We start from the raw sequence: 23,005 nt of genomic DNA, 5'->3' as shown, positions 1-23,005 counted from the left end.
GGACTTCTTTTCCTTCACCTGGTTCAAGTTCGTATAAGTCAGAGAGCCTAGGTAGTTAGGCTCGGTAAAGTCAATACAAACTTCTTAACGGGGGGTCGATCACAATGTGTTCGCTGAGTAACGTAAAAGAGCAGGTGACCGGACCTAGTAGCTTGGATATAGCCGCAAGTATTGTTAACAAGCGAAACTGCAAAAGTATTTTACCCTAGCAGGGTATGAATGTTATCTCTTGTCTTGGCCAGTTAACCCCCTGAGTGCCCCTGGGATCTAAGTTTCGAGGATCGACATGTCGGGCCTAGAAATCTCTGGGAATATAGTATTTGGAACAGAAGCAGGGATTTGGGATATGCCGAACATCGAGCATGGATCCTTGCAGAGCAACTGACGCTTGAATCTCGCGCAGTAAATCTTTGAGTATGGGCAAGCATCACAGATGCAATCATTAATAAAAGTCATTTTACTTTTGATATCTAGGTTTGGACTTTAGATTAGCAATATTCTGAGGCCTTGAAGCTCACTGCTACGTGGGATATCATAGAGCGCACACAAAGAGTCGCCCAAACTGATACCTCTGGTCCTCTAGTACTTACTTAGACCACCTTCCAACCTCAAGTAGTACTAGTCTGGTGCACCCTTTCTCAACTATCATTCGCCCATTGGTCACCCCACGTTTGGGCATTTCTTTCGAGACTGGGGGAGGGGGGGGGACATTCCTATCCTCACTACTTGCCGCCCAACCCTAAAGCTACGCGGATATTCATATATAAAGTAGGATCCTTCGTCAGCAATTGCATCATGCTGAAATGGTCTGAGCGTGTTTAGTATTTGCTGATAGAGTGAATGGGTAATACAAGGTCAAGAGAACCCTACGATGACAAAGTATTGGGAACTGAAAGGACAGGTTATACTCTTCATAATCTAATTACCAAATTATCTCACTTCACATTCCTCTATTGTGATACGCATGTCTCTATAGAGCAAACCACCCATCCCTCCGTCTTATTCCCGCCCATACGAACTAGTTACTATAGCTGAAGTTAGTATACAGGACATGTATCATCCGATACAGACATTCCTACGTACGAATTAGAACTAGAATGTTAGAGATATCAGTGCGAAGCCCATACTGCTTTAGACCTTGTCATGCTCGAGTATAGCCACTCAGAGCAGATCTTTTACCTTTGCATATACCATGTCTAACTACTAACCTAGCTAAGTCGAAGAATACGATGCACTACCAATCGGCTCTACTGACCTGACACTGTTATAGCAGATGTAGTTCCAGTCTATTCATTCCAGATTCTATCCCTAGTCAGGTTAGTGTAACCGAGTAGCGTCGGTCTCTCCCGTGCACGCTATTAGCGTACTACGGAGCAGTAGGTATTAAATCGCCATGAATATTCAGGCTCCAGGATGAAGACCCTGAAAATAGGGTTGTGTTATCATTATGGATAATTCTGCCAAGCTCTTAGCTTGACGTTGCAATGTTCGGCTCACATTGAGCTTGTTCAGCGGAGGTTAGCTTCAGGCATTGAAGACACACTCTACCGCTCCTCCGCGCCTATCACCTCTCGCCCGCTGGAGATTATTTCTCGCAGTACATTAGGTTGGCAACTCTAATGTAGGTTCTTACTCAGCTACAAGAAAGCTTCTTGGCACTGGGCGGCCGCCCTGAATCTCATTGGTGGAAATTGTTCTCGACCTCAAACTAAAGGTGTAGGTAGAACAAGGAGAAACAGGAGCTTTCATGGTTGCCTAAACTACCTGTAAAACTGGTATACCGAGTAGAAACACCATACCTTATTCGCATGTTGGTTTTTAATGCCTCAATGGAACTAGCGACCACTGACCTTTGCTAACATATTGCCGGAGAGCCGACTGACAGACGCCGAAGTACTCAATGTCATGTCGATTTCTCGAAAACAGCTTCTCAGAAGTAATTAATCACAATATGTTGAATTCTCAACAGATTTAGTTTTCAGACAATAGTGCTTTATGAGTTTGTATTATATATAGATTTTACCCGATCGACGAGACTAGTAAATCACTACGTTATCTAGTCGTATTCACGAAGCTCTTGTATCAGCCTCCTTTCATCATGCACGATCACTGGTCGAAGACTATATACTGATTAGAATGCCCACTCTGCCATTTCATGTTGATGAGTAGCCACTTATAGCTAGCCTTGCTTATACGTCGAACGTGATAAGAACTAAAGAGAATCTATCAGCATTCACATATATTGCGCATGCTTAAAGCGAACTTACTGAGCGGTTAGATAGTCTTTAATACCTATAAGGTTCATACCGAGCTTGTGAGTAACATCTCCAATACGACGAGGTCCCTAGAGTGGCTTATCATTGATTAAGCGCCCGGCCATCATACTGAAACGTGTTCGTCAGATCTCCTACTATGAGATGCACCTTTCCCAGTTCTATTGAAGGTAAATCTGAAATAAGAAAAGATCAGGTCTCCCTGAGAGTACTTACTTGAAAGTCCTGGTATCATCAACGCTGTAGTTACGTTCGTATATCCTCTTGATCTCATGCAATGTGTCGAAGGCCTCGGTATAGCGTCCCTCAATCCAATGCACTAGGCCGATGCTTCCAACCGGCGAGCCCATAGTCGTTTCGTTATAGTTATCAAGCGGCTGCCAGATTACTGTACATTTTCTGTAGCCGTCTAAGGATTGTCTGAATTGACTGTTCATTGCTTGAGCAACACCAGCTTCATTATAGCTAAGATCATGTTCGAGGTCGACAATTATCACTCGCGTGAAGGGCCTGTTCTCGAAAGCCATGTCTATGTATTTCGAACTTGTTTATGACAATTTTCTGTTTTATTTGTTTGCTGCAGCAATACTGATATTGCTATGAGCTTTCCTAAGGTGAAATTCAACTTCCTCGTTGGATCCGTGCTTGAGTAAAGCCTCGGTAACTATAACAAGGGCAGAGACCTGGGCTTGGAACTCAATACTATTCAGAATATAATGATTTACTAAGGCTACAAATGTTAACTTGACTGTATATATAAATGTTCTGCTAGCCCTAACTGCCTAGGTTGTATTGGCTTATTATATGAAGCAAAGTTTGTATAATCTTGTTTCTAATGTGGTCTGTGTCAGAAGGGCTGTACAAGGTATACAGTAAGACTCTCATTGTAGCACAAGGTCTAAAAGGTCGGAAGTCTGAAGGCCTTCAGACTTCTCTGACTATATACAATGTATATCTTTGTTACTCTGCCCTAAGACCCCTGACAGTCTGCATATCTTTCGAAGATCATGAACAGGCGTACTAGACCCATAGCGAAAGGTGAACTGGATGTTCAACTTGTACGTGCGTAATACTATCCCAAATAATAGCGTATTTTATTTGGGACTCTTTCTCTGGTACTACCTGTGAAAAATGAGTTATTTTGCAATGTACCAGCCCTGCATGTGGAGAGAGTCTTGATCAATTCTACATGCAGCTCTACCCATAAATGGTTCACATCGAACTAACTACGAAGGTAACAGCTTTCCACGTGGGCATTACAGCAAAAGTAGGGGCATGCAAGCACTAGACAAAACTGAAAGAGTGTTCCGATGCTCCCCGGAATGTATATCAAGTGGAGTGTATAGAAAGACACCCTTATCAATAACAGTTAGCTTGATGCTACGTTCCACCCAATCTAGTCTACGGAAAGTCTGAAACTTCGACCTCGAGTCTTGCTGATGTGTTTCTAGATTTGGTTCCACAGAACAAGCTAGGTTTTGCACAGCCTCTGTACCAGTGGTGTAAGAAAGATTATTGCTATTGCATAACTGGGGTCTTTCCCCAAAGCTATGATTATGTTTGCTCAGATGAAATGGATGTATGGAAATGCAAGGCTGACGCCATCCACCCCTAAGGAGATAATTAACCAGCACACACTTCAACAGACATTCATATAGTTGTCAATACCATAGAACATAGCTATTTTTAAGCAATCGTATAGAATTCTACAAACTAACGAAAGCAAGATTTATGTATGTCTTGGTCCGTATCCTACCATATAAGGCCATGATGAGCTTTGTATAGAACACATAGAGGACACCGAGACCTCGAATGTGTTGCTGACTCATCTCTTGTTACCCAAACTACACTACTCCAGGGTACCATACAACGGAGGCTGATTTGCTGTAGCAGTGAAAGTGACACTTACAAGAGTACAAGAGATCAACAGAGCAAGCCACGGCCAACATTAGCACACCAAAGGGGGCCAAATCCCAGGGTACTAGCGAACGCCTGATTTGGGCTGCTTTGGATGAGCGGTCTAGCTCGTGGCGGCGCCACCAAGCGAGTGGAACAAAGGCAGCAGGCTGAGGCTGCAACACGTTGACCAAAATGCAAATATTACGCCAGGCAACGATTTGATTGCGGCATTAATGCAATCCAAGAGTAGCACGAGGCAAAATTCCTGAATATATCACAGTGTCACAAGATAGAGATAGTATACAAGGAAACATTTTCAGTAAGAGCAACCACAGGGGGCGATGTGTGACGGAACAGATATATAGAACTATCCCACTATACTACGCAAAAGACAGAAAGTTATCAGGTCGGGAATCTAACTCTCTACATATACTATGTATGGCACCGTGACACGACAAAGTTTTCTTAGGAATTTCCCAGTTTGGGTCACACATCGAAGGTTTGGGGGGCTCTAGTTACTATAGCTCATGAAGTTCCTTTACAAAGACAAAGAGCAAGGACATGTACTCGACAGATCCAACTCTTGAAGGCGAGAATTAATCATAGGCCTGCAGAGTCAGTAAACATGTCATACCACCCACATTCGCAATGATTGCGAGCAGGAAGTTATGTCAGGCTAAGACTTCTCGCATGCATTCTCCCCTATAAGATTGTCAGCAAGCTGTAAGTAAGAAAGAGACTTCATCTACTTGCCTTTTCTTTTTTTCAAAACTGATGGCTTGCTCTAGCCATCAGGTCCCGCATGGACCCCAAAAAAAACGACGATGTTGAGGCATCAAGTTGGAAAAGGACACATTGTTATTCGTCCCGGTGGGCCAGACTAACCGGTGGTGCCGACGAGACAACATTGCTAATAGCGAAGTTCTGCGCTTCAGGGGTATCATAAGGAACACACAAAAATCAATAGGTTCGTCTCGGGTCATCGTCGTAGATTATATATGACGAAGAAGCTCTTCGGGCCGCATCATGGGAGGTATATGACCTTCGAATCGGTACTGCCGTATACGTGGGCACGACGGGAGGTGGAATAGAGTGTGGGAATCGCACATATACTCTCGGGGGCGGCTGCATCATGTCGTAATTGGGGTCGTACTCAGTCTCATCATCATCATAATCCTCCATGCGGTGGCGAAGACAGCACATCCATACGAGTATCGCTAAGATGATGGCACCCACGATAGACCCGACGAGTATTCCGATTCCTGCTGAGGATAGCCCACTCGAGCCTTGCGAATCACTTGGCGAATTAAGCGGGGTACTCGAGGGGTCTCCTGGGCCAAGCGTGACGACGGCAGTGGTGGTGTAATCATCATTCGTGATTGTCTGTGTTATGACTTGGCGAGCCGTGATAGCTTGTTGAGTCTGTATAGCACTGAACACAGAAGTGGTCATTGAAAGCGCCATATCAACAAGGGGCGATCTTGACAGCTGCGTGGCATCACGGGTCCAAAGCGCAAACCAGAGAATCTCGTAGCGCACATTTCAAGGCGGGTAGTACTCAGTCATATATATCCAAAGCCTCCCTCCCTTGAAACACCGGCCAGAGCAGTAAGCCGTGTTTGCATGTCGCGCTGTAACTATTGCAGGATCGTGTGCGGCCGAATCAGCGTCGTAATGGCGAACGAGATCGTCAGATGACCAGCCCATTGCCGGGGAATTGAGCCAGCTTTGGAACTACGAGCGCAAGGGTGTCAAACCACACGATCATTAATTGGACTGCTACCAGCGCAGCGACGTGTTGAACCCAGCGCAGCAATTTACGTTTGACATGTGGCATAGCGCAATCTTTAGCTGCATCAAGCATGCAAGTCTTACATCCAGATAGCAGATGGCCCCCAACGGCCGTGTTTCTCGAACTTCTATTTGCTGCTACGCTCCATGGGTAGCATTTTATAACGGGAATGATCCAATCATGCGAGCACCATCCATGTCGGATAGGGCGACCACGCCTCCATGAGTAGGCCGCCCTCAGTCTGCCTTCTAATATGTAAAAATACTCAAACATGCACCTGTACGTAGGGAGCAATCGACCCGTGGCGTGTCGTGTGTCGTGTCGTACACCCCATCCAGGCAGCTCACCACCACCACCTTGATTGGAAGAAAGACAGATAGGTACACCGCTCTAAGTAATGGGGGAAGCGATGACGATAGATCGAGATCTCGCGGAGCCACGCCGAGATGGTTTATTTTCCCGCTCAAATGACCCACGGGCACTTGCGTACGCATGTTATAGTGAAGAGCATCTAATACCAAGAGCGCCATGCAGCTAACAGGCCGTGTTATCTGGAGATCTCGGCCGCGCCCCGTCCCTCCTCTCTCCTCTTAGCCCGTTGCAGTTGGTCGTCCCGGCGCACATATCACCATGAGTGCCCCAACGTCGCACTCCCGTATGATGCGCCTAGGAGGCAGACAAGCGGGCATACCAAAGGGCGGGCGAACAAGGGATGTTAAAACCTACCTATCGTAACAGACACGTTTGGGGTTATTATTGTCTCTGTTAGTCTCTTCCGTTCTTCTCCGGTTGCTTGGCTGCGGCACAAGCGATGTCGGCGTCGCACGACATTCTCTCGCGAACAGGTATGTCATTTCATTGTCACCATGTTGGCCAATGCCGCGTCCTGAGCCAAGTAGCTATGCTTGAGCTGCGCGCGCATGATGTTGTACAGTTCTATTGGCCATCTATAGTTGCATGCAATATCTCCTCTAGCCTCTCAGATGCAATATATTAGGTAGCTGTCAAGAGTCGAATCTAGGTAGCTCTCAAAATAGCGCCTCAAATATCTGGGTTTGTCTCTAACCTCAGAAGTCTGGATATTAAAGCGCATCGTAGAGCAGGCTACTCGATGTCAGGGAACACCTCAAGAATCGACTTCACAGTATCCACGATACTCTTTTGAAGACTCGTGTACTCGATTCCTAACACCTCCCTCGACTTGCTATTGTTGAAGTTATACACGTCATCCGGCAGGTCGCTCACGGTATCTGCCGGGAAGCGGTCGGCCAATGACGGGAACTTGTCTCGGATGATGTCCACGATTTGCTTGTTCGTGAAGTGGCCGCCCACGACGTAGAAGCGATTGCCGCCAGCCTTCGGCACCGTCATGGCCCGCAAGTGTGCCAGCGCCACGTCTCGCACGTCGACCCACGTAAAAACAGGCATTGTCGGCGGAACGCCATCCCGCATCTTGCCTTGCAGCATGTCGCGGATGCGGTGGTTCGAGGCGTTCATGGCCTCGAGGCTGGGGAGCTTCCGCTGTATGGGTCCGAACACGTAAGTGCAGTTGATGACGGCCAAATCGAACTTCGGCTTTTCGTCTGCGACGAATGCCCACGCCGCCTTTTCTGCAAGGACCTGTAGGTAGGTCGTTAATATGCGGACCCAGCATTGCAGCAAAACTGCAATTTCAACTACAGCTGTAACGTACTTTGCTTGCCCTATAGCCGTGCTTGGCGGGGTACTTAATCGCGTCTTCCAATGTTGTCGGCGCCCAGTGCGTCTCGTCGTAGACTTTTGCGTGGTTGTCTGGGTTCAGGACGGCTGCTGAGGATGAGGTGATAACCACGCGCTTGACTGTCGCGCCATGCGCTTTAATGGATTTCAGAAGCCCAGTTGTGCCTTTAATGGCCGGGTCGAGGAAATCTTTGACCGGGTCATCGACATTGAGGTGATAGGGAGATGCGGTGTGGACTACATAGTCGAAGGGCGCCTGGGTTCGGAACACCTTGTGCAGATGATGAGTATAGATTGGCTCGTGTTACCCATCACAATCGCGGACTTACATGATCAAATGCGCCCTCTGTAGCAATGTCTTCGACAACGACATAACTTAGGTGATGTGGTTTAACCGACTCTACAATGCTCTTCCCCTTTTCCTCTGACCTAGCAGTCACGACAACTGAGAATCTACGGTAAACGCGTCAGCAGTTGCACATGAGCGCTTCTTCGATTTTAGTGCTCACCCAGTATCCAATAGAGCATCTAGGACGTGCGAAGCAATGAATCCCGACCCTCCTGTTTGACAGCCTAGTCAGCGACGATATTCTACCTACGCTTTCCGCACGATAGCAAACAGGGTTTAGTGTACGAGGTCATCAGCGGCAACGTACCCGTAAGGAGAACCCGACCATCCCGCTTGTCGTCGCTCTTTGCCATTGTCTTCTTGCTCGTACTCAAGGCTCGATGCTAGACATAGTCCGAGCATTCGCAATAGCCTAATTAAGGGCTGTCCTAAGTGTTATATACTACCCATTTCTTGGTTCCCCTACGATCGAGTGAGGGGTGGTCCCTTCAGAACCCCCCGGTTTTATGTCCGCATTCGGGACTCCGGTTTCTTTTCCCCAGCTCAGCCCCGGTGCCCCTTCGGGGATCGGCCTTTTCTACGATGAGCTGCAGTCATGAAAGCTAAACTTGATACATGCATACCGTACCAATACACGATGATAATACACCTCCTTCTCATCCTCAGTACCTGGATACGCTACTTCGGTTTTCAGGAACGGGCCCGGTAAGAAGCTGAGTCGTTTGTGTATCCCATTTGTCACATACCCTGCGTGTGGTACGTTAGTTCATCCCACAATATGAAGTAGACATGCCTCGTGATCTCATAGTCGACGATTTCCCAAGTTGTGTACCGCTGACCCCGGCTCCTTCGGTCCAATAGTTCTATCGTGCCTGAAGAGAAGAGGACGCGCATGTCGGGGCAAAGCAAAGCCACTGTGATCCGTTCATATATGTATCAAGAGATTCCCTGCCTCTCATACGCTCAGATATTACTTGATTAATCCAGTCCTGCTCACATCACATCATTGTTCATCCTTCCTTCTCATCTGTCAAGCAAGCAATAGCATTTACGCAACATAACACAAGCAGCGTTCTTGTTGCGCACGATGCCTGCAACAGCCACATCGACCCAAGCCCACGCCATGGCCAACGGTACCGGCACTGGCCTCCACGTAGCCATCATAGGCGGCGGAATCACAGGCGTAATCCTGGCGCTTGGACTTGAGCAGCGCGGAGTATCCTACACGCTATACGAGCGCGCGCCAGCATTCACAGAGATTGGGGCCGGCATCGGATTCAGTCCGAACGCAGAGCGCGCGCTCAAGGTCGTCGATCCCAAAGTATACTCAGTATACAAGAAGGTGGCGTCGACGACGGGGGATGAAGAGGATTATTTCAACTGGGCCGACGGGCACAAGTCCAATGAGATGATCGCGCGCCTTCTTATCGGCGTCGACGCGTTTCAAGGCGGCAGGCGGTCTGACTTCCTCGAGGCATGGTCGACGCTGATTCCGAGCGAGAAAGTGAGGTTCGGCAAGGAGTTTCTATCAGCCTTTGAGAGGGAGGACGGGAAGGTGTCTCTGAAGTTTAAAGATGAGGGTGTAGATGAGGCGGATATAGGTATGATTACCCCTGATGTGTAGCGTTTAAGTAGGCGGTTATAGCTAACATCTCATTCGAAGTCATTGGTTGCGACGGTATTCGCTCGCGGGTGCGCCAGATCATCCTCGGCGAGAATTCCCCTGCAGCACATCCGAAATACACGAACAAATTCTGCTTCAGGGCGTTACTGCCCATGGATAAAGCACGGGCGGTTCTCGGCACCACCAGAACCGAGAGCCGGTTTATGTACAATGGGCCAGGCAGACACGCAATAACGTACGCGGTCGCCAACGGGGCTCTCCTAAACGCGCTTTTCGTCATCCATGATCCGAACCCGTGGCCGTTTGAACGCCACACAGCGCCAGGGACAAAGCAAGAAGTCGTCGACGCATACGCGGACTGGCATCCCGCCGTGCGGGGTCTCGTCGACCTGCTCCCCGAGAAGTTAGACAAGTGGGCGATTTTCGACATGTACGACGATCCAGCGCCGTATTACAATCGCGGGGCTATCGCGCTCGCTGGCGACGCGGCACACGCATCTGGTCCGCATCTCGGGTCTGGCGCCGGGTTCGGCATTGAGGATGGCTTGGTGCTAGCTACGATACTGCAAGCCGCAGACGAAGAAATCCGAGTGAACAAGAGGGCAAAGGCAGAAGTATCTCACTGCGCCCTTGAAGCTTATAACAAGAGGCGGTATGACCGTAGCGGGTGGCTGCCTGGGGCGACAAGAGAGGCCGTGGACCTCTTCCAGATGACCAAAAAGGAGTGGCATGACGAGGATCGTGAAAGCTACTTGCGCGGAGTTAGTAGGCTGTACCACTACATCTGGGATCAAGACATCGACGAGATGGTAAAAGAAGCCACATTGGCTTTTCACGACCAAATGCACATGACAGCGGCATAGATGCATTACAGTATATACCTCAAGACAAAGCGTTAAAAAGTGTTTTTTTCGCTCTAGGTCTTAAGAGAATTGAATTAATATAGATTGGCTCTAATAGGAGAGCAAGCTAATAAGATAGCATCCAAGCGCCTCCTAGACGAGTAAGTAACCACATATGCCCGCTAGATTGCACCGACGACCTCTTGTAACGCCAACACGCCATTTTCCTTCACGATTGCCTCCCCATGCTGCATTATCTAGTAAGGTAAGTATATATAATGGAACAAAAGAAACAAAAATTGAGGTATTTTTTAACTGTGAACGCATGCCTCAAGTCTCGAATGCTATCTGCTCGCTTTTAATAGTATCCATCCACAAGACTGGGTGGTTATTCATTTTTTCAATCAACTTTTTTTTTATTTCCGCCTCTGTTTGCCGTATAATTTTCTGCTCTCAACTTCGTCATGTGACAGGGAATCTAGCATGTATCGAGCATTAGGGCGTAACTCGATCCTTTAGACATCCTATGCAATCCCATCTAATGAGTTCGCGTTTCGGATGATTGGGTCCTCAGCGAGGGGGCCTCAAGATCCGGTTCACTAAGCCTATTGAGAGCACTCGTGCTATCCTTGGAGTCGGCGTGGTGAACATAAGGTGTAGGCGCAGGTTCGTTATACAGACTTGTTGTAGGGGGCAAGGGTCGGATAAATTTCGCCCGGTTGGGCTCCAAAGCGATATAATCGTCGTCGTCCATCCTCAGCCATGATTCCGTCGTGGGCCGTGTCCGATTGCTACTCCCGATTGTGCTCAGGTGATACTGAGCAGGCGTGCTGCTCGCCGCGCTGGATTTCTTTATCCTGAGAGCACGGATCGACCCATAGATATTCGGTGCGTTCGCAACGAATGTCGACACAAGCATTTGTACAGAGGCCCATAAGCTGCGCGTTACCTGTGCCGAGCCGCTGTCGTGCACCCAAACGAGTCGGAGGATGCTGATAACGATGCAGAACGTGCCCAGAGCGACCAACGTATATAATGTGATGTGTTCAGCAACAGTCCGTTTCCTTAAGCATATAATTGGATATGCGATCGCAATAAGGAGTAGGTCGAGCACAATGTTGCTAACGGTTTGGGTGATTAGTTGCCCATATGCATGAACGCATTCTCCGGGGTCCGGCGAGGTCTGCCAGTACAAGCTAATAGGGCGACATTCGAGGAACGTGACCAGAATGATGCCAATGAAGGTGGCACCAACAAGAGCCCATGTAACCGTGGTTACCTTAGCTACCCAGTTCACACCGCGAGTGATTCGCGAGTAGAAGATCAGGAGAATGCAGATCTGTAGCCAGATGATGGCCGTGATCAGAACCCGAGCGAGCAGCACGAGGATAGTTCCGATCTTGATGTATTCATGGTTGGACTCGTCGAAATAACCGGCATGTTTGATGGCGTCCGCTGCGTTTCCATACCTCAGATAGTAGATGTTGGTAACTATCCTTCCTATGACGATGAGTATAGAGCTGACAACGAGGGCGAAGCTCGCATCGATTTGATCTCGGCGTATCAGCGTGAGGACGATACGTGATATCAGAATGAACAAAGTGAGGCCGGTCAAGACATAATTGACCATTCCGGTCGTTGCTGAACCCGTCATCGTGAAGTCTGGGGTATTATACTCATCGGCTTGGTTGGCGTGCCACACATTCTTGCTTCAATTCTCCTTTTAAAGGATCACATCATGATGTTTCCAGGCCTGACAAACAGATCAACACAACAACCAAGAGGGCGAATCCTAATAATAAGGGTTCATAAGAGGTAGTTTTCAGGTTAATACCTAGCCCTCGGATATGTTGGTGTGCTGTCTTTTAGTACATAGCTAGGCGAAAAACACTTCACATCCTTTGAGCCTGCCCTCGCCTACAAGTCAACCAACTGGTGTAGATCCGGGTCGACCTAGAACCCAAAGGGTCCAGGTTACCAGTCTTTAGCGTTAGATAGCATTGTAAGCTAGTCAGACAGTAGACCACTCTCTTTAGTCCGGGGGTGGAGCGAGACCTGACTCGCGATGATCCTCCCTAGTAATTGGACATAGCTGAATGTACTCTAGTAACGGTTTCCGTGCTACACGCACGAATTTTCTTGACCCCGCCGAGGCGATGAGATTCTAGTCACCGGGGAGACACCGGTATGTGAAATTATCGGTGTTCCTATTGCTTGACATATGTTAGGTCGCTTGCAAGGGATTGTGTTCGCAGCGTATTCGTACACACATAGATTTGTACGTATGCGTGTAGATGTTGGGGGAGATATGTGCTTCAGGACTTTCACTATTTTGGTATTTGGCGACCATCTCTACAATGCACTCGCTTATTCAATTGTGGGACGTTGAGTATAGACCTGACTATGTGAAAGGGGCATGAATGTTCGGCGTTCGTTTACCTAGCTTGTGTAATACGCCGAACACCAACAAGGTCTGATAACCTACATCATAAGCAGCCTCCCGTAAGAAAGTGAAGGTGAAGACACATTCCTAGCTTCATTCCTATTCCGATAGATTGGTAATGCCCGAGCTTGGCCAAGAAGAGAGAGCATGGGAGACCTGGCGAGCAATTTCTCTAGTGAGTGAGGGCAAGTCCTAACAGCGAGCTCACCAATAGTCATCTCGATCAGTCACCTCACATAAGCACGACCCCTCCTCCAGGACATTGACGCACTACTACGTGCCAGATCTAAGTAGTAAATAGTCGGTAGCCATATACGACATCAAAGTCTGTACACATAGTGTTGACTCTGTTAGTAAACATGGAGATGCCGCAATTTCCTTGATAGTCTTCAAGATCCAGAGATGCAGGTACCGTACCACCCTCCTCTTTCCAGCCCCAGTTACTCCGGCGCTTACCCGGTTTCTACACTAGCTTTCATGAAGAGGGTGGAGCTTGGAAATCACACGTGGGTTCCTATCTCGCTCCCCTGTGTGCCACACGTGTGTCCATCCATGCTGTCCCAGCTGCTCGGACCGTTTCTATGACTCGGCGACGCGGCAGCCTTGGCAGCATATCAGCCGGTGCCGTGCGCTCAGGTTGCTGCGGAAAATATTGTTGTATGTTAGGTAGCTTTCTCTGTTTGCTTGTCGCTTGACAAATAGGCAAGAGTTGTGGTACATCGTAGAGAAAAAGCCATTGCAATGCCATCCATAGGAAATGGGGCGTTCTTGGCCTGGCTCCTCGTTAGTATGTCATATGTCGTACATGACACAGCAAATCTGGGGTTTTATCTGGGGCACCACAGAGGCACCACCAGTTGATGACAACGCAATAGTAGAGATAATCGCGCAAAACAGATCTGCAAAATCAGATTAGCGTTAGAAAGCACTAGTTCAGATACGGACAAGGCAGATTCATAGGGCAGTATTCCCGATGGAACCAGAGATGGCCAGAACCGGACGGACAATACTGGCCGAGTCGGAGCCCAGGAACGAAGGCATAATTGGTTCTTCCCAACACTACGCATTTGGGATCAAACTATAAGTAACACGAGAACAAATACTAGTAACACTAGTTACCTTACTAGTTAGTACACTACTTCCCACAATGCCATCCCATCCCATTTTATAAACATGATGCTCTATCTTTCTTACCTAACGGCCCAAAAGGGGTAGGTAGGTACATACTTCATGTCACACACACCAAGATCTTCCAAACGCGGACACGGAATCAAACTGCTACTTAGATCCCAGATACCACGTCTATCTATCCGACTACATACATATAGGTAACTACCTACATCACCATCCCAATCAGCAGGATCAGCTACCTTCGCTAAATACAAATACGTACAAATAGGATGCAAATACCTCATTATATGTACTGACTCACAACATCGTACATAAATAGGTAGCTCGCCATACCTTCTCATTTAGCATAGCTACAATATTTTCATAACAACTACTAGTTAATATCATACACTTTGCCAACCTCATCACGAACCACTGAGAGAGGGGGAAAAAAAATAGATACTGTAATCAACACACAATCACAATCCTAAACATAAGAGTCAAGTCAAGTCAATCAAGTCAAGGTAGATATGCATGTAGGTATTCACAAAGTAAATACCTAGTTAGGTAGGTACTTTTCTTCCTTTCCCCTTAACATTTCAAAGCGCCAATTCCCTTCCTTCCTTCCCTTCCCTTACCCCGAGTCAGTGTACAGTGCCCAAACCTCCCCTCCCAGCAACAAAGAATTAATTCAGGGCGAGCACAATTCGGTTTTATTTAGGACATTGGTTCTAGACAGCGAACAGGACAGGATCTGTATCGCTCCCACCAAAATAGGGTCCCTAATCGAAAAAAAAAAAAAAAAAAGACCAAAAAGGAAAATAAACTAGTCGTAGGCATCATAGGATTCCCATTAGGGTTTTCTTCGTCATCTCGGTGTTGTTAACACAGCAACATATAAGTAAAGTAGAAGTAAGTACCTAAGTACTTAGTTAAAAACCAAGAAAAAACGATTGAACAGCACAAAGATAGTGCCATGCATTTCCCATCGCATACCCATGCAATTAGAACAGCGAAATGGATTTCATTTTATGTACGAGACCGTACAGACCCCGCCACAGATTGCGGGTGTGAATGTGACTGGAAGGAAGTAGGAATCCGGCCACGTTTCAAAGTATGCGACAGCGTGCCCACGTCATGTTTTCCTGCCACCACCAAGGTTAGCCAATAAACACGAACAAAATATCGAATAATTAAGCTTAACCGCATATCAAGGAATTTCAACTTACCATCACAACAGGCTCTCACATTCTCAAGCCTATCGGACTCCCTGTCCTGCTGCTCAATGATCCGTCGTACATCTTCAGCGCTATCGGGGACCTCGCTAGCCTCGTAGATGGCATTGTTATCAGGCTGGTAGCTTCGACTCCTCAGACTACTGAAGGTGCCGCGGCTGAGGTTGCTGGATTTCCAGTAACCGCTTAGCCTACCAAGCGTGCCACTACGAGTGACTACTTCTCTTTCATGAGTAGGCGTTAAGGTCGGGATACTCATCGATACATCTAGATTTGGCGAGTCATTGCGAGTTGTCCTCGAGTTGTATGATGAAAGAGATGGTGGTGCCTGAGGTCTCTGACCATTTGCTGCTCGGCGATGCATAGGGGGGTTGAATTCATCCACATCTTCTTGGGTGATGTTACCCGCTACTTCTTCGGCATCTTGCTTGTTTTCATCACTTGACCGTAGCAAAAGGTACGACAACGCATTAAACCACGTCTCGTGTCGCTGACCAGTTGTGCAGGTGAACTTGATAGTGCGACCACGAGCAATGACAACGAGACTCTTGCGATGAAGTCCAGGAGGCATAGGATTATCATCTGCCACCACTCGAACTGCTTCTATCGGCACGCTCTTGGCTTTCATCTCACCACGATTGCCAGCAGCCGGGTCACCGTCGCTCCAGTACAGAGCTCGCGTATATGGATGAACCCAGAAGAATCGCCTGTGTCTGTTTTCGGACATCTCTCCTCGTCCCGTCTTCCTGGTATACTTCCATAAGTATTCGCCAATCATCGTTTGGGTGACAGCTTGAATCATGCGAGGATCGGTATTAGGACCGAAACCCGATGGTCCCATGCCCATCCCGTTGTGAATATTGAAACGGGTATCGATCTCTGATGCGAATGAGGATATAGATGATTGTCTGCTGCGCGCAGGCATCTTGACCGGCGAGTGGACATCCGCGTGCCCCGGGGTCTTACCGGCACGGGGTGTAGGTGTCCCTTTGACGACAGAGGCTGGCGACATAGGTCGTTTGTTGCTAGGAGTTTGTGGACGAGATGAAGGACGGTAAGCGGATGCGGGATACAGCGGGGGGCCCATGCTACCCTTACGACCATGAGCGGAACCGGTTCGCGCAGCCTCAATGACTTCACGATGATTCTCAGGTAACGGGGGTCGATCTTGCGCAGAGCTACGGCTTCCAGGCCTGCGGCTAGGAAAGTGTTCGGAAGCAGCGCTGCTAGGCTTCGCACGTACGACGCTGCCGACGCTATCGGTGGATGAGCGTCTGATGCGAACCGTTGAGGGAGTTGCAGCCATAGCCTCATCAGCTGGTACATCGGTAGTAGCTGGGTCTCGGCCTTGATTCTTCAGTAACAGATCCAAGCCCTCTGCCGTCAGCAATGTTTGAGAGCTCTGGTGGGAAGAGCTTGTAGCGAGCTTCCGGAATGGTCGAGCATCAGTATTAGTTGTGATCTCCTTGAACGGTTGTTGTGAATCAGGAGTTTCGGGCCTGACTGCACTCGGTGATTGGCGAGTATCGTCCTCGGCTATTATCGGTACCTCTGAAGCCCGAGATTGTTTAGTAAACCCGTAAGACTGTGGTGTCCTTGGCTCTCCATCCCGTGGAATAATGAATGCTTCCCGCCTAGGACTCTTAAGTTCGGGTAGCTCCTCGATTGGCTCTGTTTCGATGGAACTCATTGAAGAGTACCCCAAAGTAGGCTGAGCTTTAGCTAGACTGGCGCGTAGAGCTTCTAGTTCTGCAGCGTGGGTGTCACGAAGGATTTGCAGTTCGGATTGAAGAGTTTGCCTATACTGAGAAGTAAGTGTATCGCGCAGCTGATTAAGTGCAACTTGGCTCGATTGGGCATGCTGAAGCCGAAGCACTTCAATCTCTCGATGGCGTCTAACGTTGCTCTCTTCGGCTTGTGAGTTGAGCATTTGTACATGTTGAGCCTTAAGTACATCCAGCTCACGAGAAAGCGTAGCGTTGCTCTCTTTCTTGAGCTGATCGAGCTGCTGAGCATGGCTCACTTCAAGCGCCTGGAGTGCTTCAGATGCACCGTTGTCTCGCTCGCGTTTAGCAGCCTCTATGGCTTCTGAGTGTTTCGCTTTTAAGCCGGATAAGCCCTGCTCGAGGGTGGCCTGGTGTTCAGCGCGAAGAGATGTCAAGGTAGCAGCATGAGCAAATTGGAGATCAGCAAGTTCTTTTTGGCGTACGGATTCGAACTCCTTCTTCGCCCTCTCCATTTCACTTTGATACCCAGTAGCCAAAGCAGAGAGTTCACGTGAATGGTCCACTTGGGTTTGCTGGCGTAGCTCTTCCAATTCACGGGCATGAGAGTCGACAATCTCTTGTACCTTCCGTGCTAAGTTAGTCTCGTGCTCACCCTTCAACGTTTCCAGTATCTGAGCATGGCTGGCACTTAGCGCCGCAAGTTCTTTCGACCTCGATTGTCCATCTTCTTCATGGAGACTTGCAATTTTTCGTGAATGGTTGTCTGTCAGCTCTTGAAGTTGCAGCTGTATCGTAGCTTGGTGTTCACTCTTAAGAGCCTCGAGATCCTCTGCATGTTTGGCATTCAATGACTCGATATCTTGACGTAGCAGTTCACGCTCTTTTGAATGAGTAGCCTCAAGGTCTTGGCGAAGAGCCTCAAGCTCTGTCAACCGGACACTACTGAGCTCTTCACGAAGCTGCAACCTAGCGGCTTCGTGTTCATCCTTTAAGCCCTTCAGCCCATTCAGATGCTTTGTAGTTAAAGCCTCCAATTCTTCTGCATTGGCAGTTGCATTTGCAGCCTTCAGATCGCTTAGCTCCGCAAGGTGTTTTGAAGTTAATAGCTCCAGTTCGGTATTTCGTGTTGTTATGTGCTCGGTCTTGAGCGTCTCAAGCTGGAGTTCGTGTGATGACTTGAGAGCATCTAAGGCTTGGCTCTGTGCAATTTCGGCATCACGCTTATGAGCTTCAATGATCTCACTATGAGCGGCGTTCAATGCCTCGATTGTTTGGTTGTGAGCTACATCACCCTCGGTCTTTGAGGACTCGACTTGCTTCGCCAGAGCAGCCTCAAAGACTTCAAGTTCCTTGGCATGAGCTGCAGCATGTTGGCTGTTTAGCCCCTCGATCTCTTGCGCATGTGTAGCTTTGAGGGCAACAATTTCGTTCGCCAAAATAGTCTCGCTATCGCTCTTTTGAGTCTCTAGTTCTTTAGCATGGGTTGCTGTTAAAACTGCAAGTGCTGCAATGTGAGCCGTATCCCTCTCCTTCCTGAGCTCATCAAGTTTTTCAGCATGAGAAGCGCTAAGGCGTTCAATTTCCTGAAGATGAGTGGCACTCAAAGTGTTCTTAAGCTCACCAATCTCCTGATCATGAGACTTGATTAACGCATCAATAGCTGCGGCATGGGCGGTGTCTTTTTCTTTCCCGAAAGTATCAATTTGTCCAATGTGGGTGGCTTTCAAAGACCCAAGTTCCTGCGAGTGTAGGTCTTTTAGAGAGGCCAACTCTTGGGAATGTAACTCATGCAGAATATTTTTAGCGTCATCTAATTGCTTGTTGTGCGACTCGGTGAGTGAAGCAATAACAGCGGTTTGGGCGGCAGTTAGCTTGGTTTCAACGTCCGCTATTTGCTGGGCATGAGCAACCTTGAGTGACTCCAGCTCTTCAGCATGGGTAGCATTAATGGAGGCTCTCATGTCCTCGATGTGCTGCAAGTGAGACGCTTTAAGGCGCTCTAACTCTTCGGCTTGGGCAGCATCCATTGACTGTTTGGCCTGATCGGCCTGGTTAGCATAGCTTGACTTGAGGTCCTCGAATTCCTTGTCATGCACTGCAGACAGTTCTTTCTTCGCGGCATCGATCTCGTTGCTGTGGCTAGCAGCCAATGCAGCCATTTCAGTGGCATGAGCTGCATCTCTCTCTTCTTTGAACTTGGACAGTTCCTCGGTGTGTGTCAGTCTGACCGCCTCTACCTCAGCCAGGGCTGCAGCTTTCAGCTCAGACTCTTTTTGTGATATTTCTTCCACATGGGCAGTCTTCAAGGCTTCAATCTCAGTCGCATGAGTGGCCTTGAGTTCAGATTCTTGGCGAGCTAGCTCCTCAACATGTGTGGCCTTAAGAGCTTCAGTATCAGCAGCATAAAGAGCGACACGCTCTGATTCCTTTCGAGAAATTTCTTCATTATGGGAAGTCTTCAAGGCCTCTACGTCAGCAGAATGGGCAGCGGTAATTTCGTATTCCCTTCGAGATAACTCCTGAGCATGGGATGCTCTAAGAGCTGCCAACTCAATAGCAAGAGTTGCTGTCTTTTCGGATTCTCTTTGAGCCAATTGCTCAGTATGGCGAGTCTTCAATGCTTCCAAGTCTCGTTCATACAATGCCTGCGCATCGGCAGCGGCTTTACTAGTGTCATCGGCATGACTCGATTTGATAGACTCGATTTCACGAGCGTGGGCCGCTTGAATATCAGCAATCGCTATCTTAGTACTGTCTGAATGGTCAGAGCGTAGACCTTCCAGTTCTTGGGCATGGGCTTGTTTGACAGCCGTGAGTTCATTGTGATGCTCTGAATTTAGAGCTTCAATCGCGGTAGCATGGGCTAAAGCGTTATCTGCACGCAATTTCTCCAGTTCTTCCTCATGCTTCATGCTGAGAGCGGCCATCTCAGCTCCACGAGTATCAGGCTCTGGAAGAGGCTCTACATCATGAGAATGGACTGTTGACAATACAAGCGATGGTGGCAGGGCATGTTCTCTCATAGGCGAAGATGTCGGAGGCGTTGGGAATTCAGCCAACTTCTCTCCAAGATCATGGGTGACAGAATCGCTATAATCAGAACCCATGGAAAATCTACTCATGACTGTGGCCATGGACATGGGTCGATCAGGGTTGACAGCACCTCTAACTCTAACAGAGCCAGGAAGCTCATGAACGGGCTCCGTCATCATACCACTATCAACCATGATGACTCTCGGCAGTGGTGGCAGAGCTGGTGGAGGAGTTATGGCTCGACCCCTAACTGATCTTCTACTTGGCGTGGCCGACATGGCAGACTCATTATCGCTACCATCAAAGTCTCCCAGCTCGGCAGCCAAGCTCTGTGCAGGTTGCTGCGGGGTTCCCATATTGCTGCTATTTGCAAAGCTTGCTGGGCTGCTTAGAAGAGCGGGCTCTTCACTGGCATTTCGAGATCGGCGGAAAGCCCCACGACTAACACGAAGAGGGAACTTCGCTTGAAGTGGCGGCAGATGAGTGGGCGTTTTCATGTCCTCGTAAGGGAAGTCTTCATCTTCGGTCGAGGCAGTGCTGTCAATCGAGTGGCTGCGATGCATAAGCAGATTCGGAGGTCTGCCCGTCAATGTCCGACGTTTGGAAGGACTCTCGGTCTCAGTCTCGACATCATCACTCGAAAATTCCTCCGCGCCTGTGTGGAAATCATCAGTCTCTGTAGCATTCTCATTTGCGGTCTCGAATGCTGCGTCGCTTGTCTCGTTGGCAGTCTCAAAATGGTCGGTATGTTCAGGAACCGGGTCATACAGCATGGTCGTTTCGCGGGAGATAGGTGATGAGCGAGGATGAGGGAGCATATCGGGTTGATCTTCCCAATTAGTATCCTCTGTGAATATCTCGCTACGAGCACTACGCAGGCCACCTAAAAGCCGTGGTGGTTTCTTAAACTCTTTGGAGTCAGTCTTCCGAGCACGCTTGTTGTTAGGGACCATAGGTTCACCGCGAAGTCTCTCAATCTCATCACGAGCTTCTTGAAGGAGTCGCCTGCTCTCGATTTTCTCTGTCTTCTCACGATGAACATTGCTACGTAAACTTTGTATTAGGCGCTGAGCATGAGCAAGGGATGTCTTCAACGTCTCAGATTCCAACATGGAATGTCGCGGTGTGCCTTTGACGGGTGAAGCTGGAGGGGATTGTTCTGGCGTTGTGTTGTCGTGAGCAGTCTGGAAGTCCTCGTCGCTCATGCCTACGATAGATTCCCGCTCCGTCTTTTTGGCACGTATTGAGAGCGACATTGCTTGGGCAAGCTCTGTATTCCGCCCAGCCAAGTCGTCGATCTTCTTTTGTAGGGCAGCCCTCTCCGACTCGGCCATGACCATGCTCCGCTTCGCGGTACCTAGTTCAATATCATGGTGCTTGACGGCTGCCGCATGTTCCTCGACGAGCTTCGAGTGGGTCAACTTGATCTCATCTAGCTCCCTCTGGCCCGCATTCTTTTCGGACTGAAGAAGGTTCAGTGCCTGCGTCAGCTTCTTTTCACGATCCGCAGCCTCCCTCTCTTTTGCCATCAATTCGTGAACTTGTGTTTCGAGATTCCAGTTCTCATCCTTATACCGATGCTCGCTATCGTCAAGAGTCTTAAGCCGTTGTTGAAATCCCTCGACTTCATATTCCAGCTTTGAGTTTTCGGAACGAAGGTCTTTCAACTCTTCGTCCTTTTCAGCGAGCAGCCCTTGCAAGTTACGCACTTGGGCGATCAAGGATGTACTGATTTCGGCAGCGAACTCGATGTCATGAATCCGATTGGAAGGCTGGTTTCGGATCTTGCGATTAGGCACATTAAGCTTTGTGGGTGACGCAGTAGCCTGGGCTTCGAATTTAGAGGGACTAACGGAGCGCTGTCAAAGAGAAAGACGTCAACACACATATTGACATAAACGGGTGTCGGACGTGGGATCCTTTGCGACTTACTTTGCCACCCTTGCCTTCAGGCACGAATGGAGAACCCACGGCAGCCTCATTACTAGGGACGCGCGACTTGGGTAAAAATGCACGAGCACTCTCTCTAGCAACCTCGTGATAGTCCTTCTCTATCTCGGCCAGCTTATGGCGCAGGTCATCCGACAACTCGTCCTCTGCCTGCAACTTCTCGACTTCTCTGAGTCGCTCCGTCAGCTCGTTCCGCTGATGGACCAGTGCGGTGCCGAGCTTTCCGGCTTCCTCCATTCTCCTGTCCGTCTCGGCTAGATGTGCCTCCAAGGCGCGTTTTGCCTGGGCTGGCGAAGCATTGGGGCCGAGGGCAAATAGCTGGGCGTTGAAGTTTGAGAAGCGGTGGTGGGTTGGGCCAGCCGGGCGAAAGGGATCGTTATCGTGGGCATCGCTGGCACCAAGCGCCATGGCGGGCATTTCGGCGGGGAGGGGTGGCGTGGTAGCCATGATCGCGTCTGGCAATGGACAAGACCAAGGAGCGCAGTTGACTCCTCGGACTAGAGACGTGGCATTCAGCGCTCAATTAGAAGGTCAGGTTGAGGGTCGAGGAATGTGCGAAAGCGCGTGTCTAGGTCGATCCGCGATCGATCGGAGTAGGCGCCTCCAGCAAATGGGTGGAAGGAAGCTAGCTGGTCGAGCAAGTCAACCAGTCAATTGCAGACGAGCAAATAGCGAGGGAAAGCAGTATTCCAACCAAGTTCGAAGCGTGCAACCCTTACCAATCGCCCAGACTACCAGTAAGCCGTTGAGAACGATTAGATGCTGGGCTACCGAAGGTACGTGCTCTCGCTTGGCTGCGCTGGCTCGCAGTGTTGGCAGTGGTGGCACAGACGCAAATGCAGAAGCAGAGGGCAAAAGAAGACACGCCGCAGATACGAAACAACGGCCAGATCAGCCAAACGTCACCAAGCACCAACAACAGCTGAACAGCACGCTGGGCGCCTCGGAAAAAGAAAAAGACCAGACCTCGATGGACGCTGATCGGCTGGCGCGTGCAAAACTGCGATGC

The 23,005-nt window shown here is 48.9% G+C and overlaps 5 protein-coding genes across 5 annotated transcripts; 1 reads left to right on the top strand and 4 right to left on the bottom strand.

Moving 5' to 3' along the window:
- Positions 1-2,344: 2,344 nt before the first annotated feature.
- Positions 2,345-2,800, bottom strand: F5B22DRAFT_652286 (uncharacterized protein; the record flags this gene model as incomplete). The annotated part of the gene is made up of 2 exons (XM_047979585.1): positions 2,345-2,384; positions 2,490-2,800. 2 exons carry the CDS (start codon positions 2,798-2,800, stop codon positions 2,345-2,347), a joined length of 351 nt encoding a protein of 116 aa, XP_047825101.1.
- A 2,332-nt stretch (positions 2,801-5,132) lies between these two features.
- On the bottom strand, positions 5,133-8,385 carry F5B22DRAFT_640310 (uncharacterized protein; the record flags this gene model as incomplete). Its single annotated transcript, XM_047977832.1, has 6 exons — positions 5,133-5,584; positions 7,122-7,584; positions 7,658-7,954; positions 8,013-8,136; positions 8,193-8,244; positions 8,340-8,385. 6 exons carry the CDS (start codon positions 8,383-8,385, stop codon positions 5,133-5,135), a joined length of 1,434 nt encoding a protein of 477 aa, XP_047825100.1.
- A 770-nt stretch (positions 8,386-9,155) lies between these two features.
- F5B22DRAFT_640309 (uncharacterized protein) lies at positions 9,156-10,519 on the top strand (the record flags this gene model as incomplete). Its single annotated transcript, XM_047977831.1, has 2 exons — positions 9,156-9,633; positions 9,696-10,519. The coding sequence occupies 2 exons, from the start codon at positions 9,156-9,158 to the stop codon at positions 10,517-10,519; spliced, it is 1,302 nt and encodes a 433-aa protein (XP_047825099.1).
- A 259-nt stretch (positions 10,520-10,778) lies between these two features.
- Positions 10,779-12,566, bottom strand: F5B22DRAFT_559969 (uncharacterized protein). The gene has a single exon (XM_047973040.1). It carries the CDS (start codon positions 12,150-12,152, stop codon positions 11,037-11,039), a length of 1,116 nt encoding a protein of 371 aa, XP_047825098.1. The 5' UTR covers positions 12,153-12,566; the 3' UTR covers positions 10,779-11,036.
- Positions 12,567-14,746: 2,180 nt separating this feature from the next.
- On the bottom strand, positions 14,747-22,599 carry F5B22DRAFT_559911 (uncharacterized protein). Its single transcript, XM_047973038.1, has 3 exons — positions 21,979-22,599; positions 15,281-21,905; positions 14,747-15,196 (listed from the first exon to the last, which is right to left on the bottom strand). Exons 1-3 carry the CDS (start codon positions 22,441-22,443, stop codon positions 15,081-15,083), a joined length of 7,206 nt encoding a protein of 2,401 aa, XP_047825097.1. The 5' UTR covers positions 22,444-22,599; the 3' UTR covers positions 14,747-15,080.
- Positions 22,600-23,005: the final 406 nt, after the last annotated feature.

Source organism: Xylaria bambusicola, assembly GCF_022495145.1.
Source record: "Xylaria bambusicola strain CBS 139988 unplaced genomic scaffold F5B22scaffold_86, whole genome shotgun sequence".
Lineage (NCBI taxonomy): Eukaryota > Fungi > Ascomycota > Sordariomycetes > Xylariales > Xylariaceae > Xylaria > Xylaria bambusicola.
The sequence above is the reverse complement of the archived record's forward strand: the minus strand, read 5'-3'. Positions and strand labels throughout refer to the sequence as shown.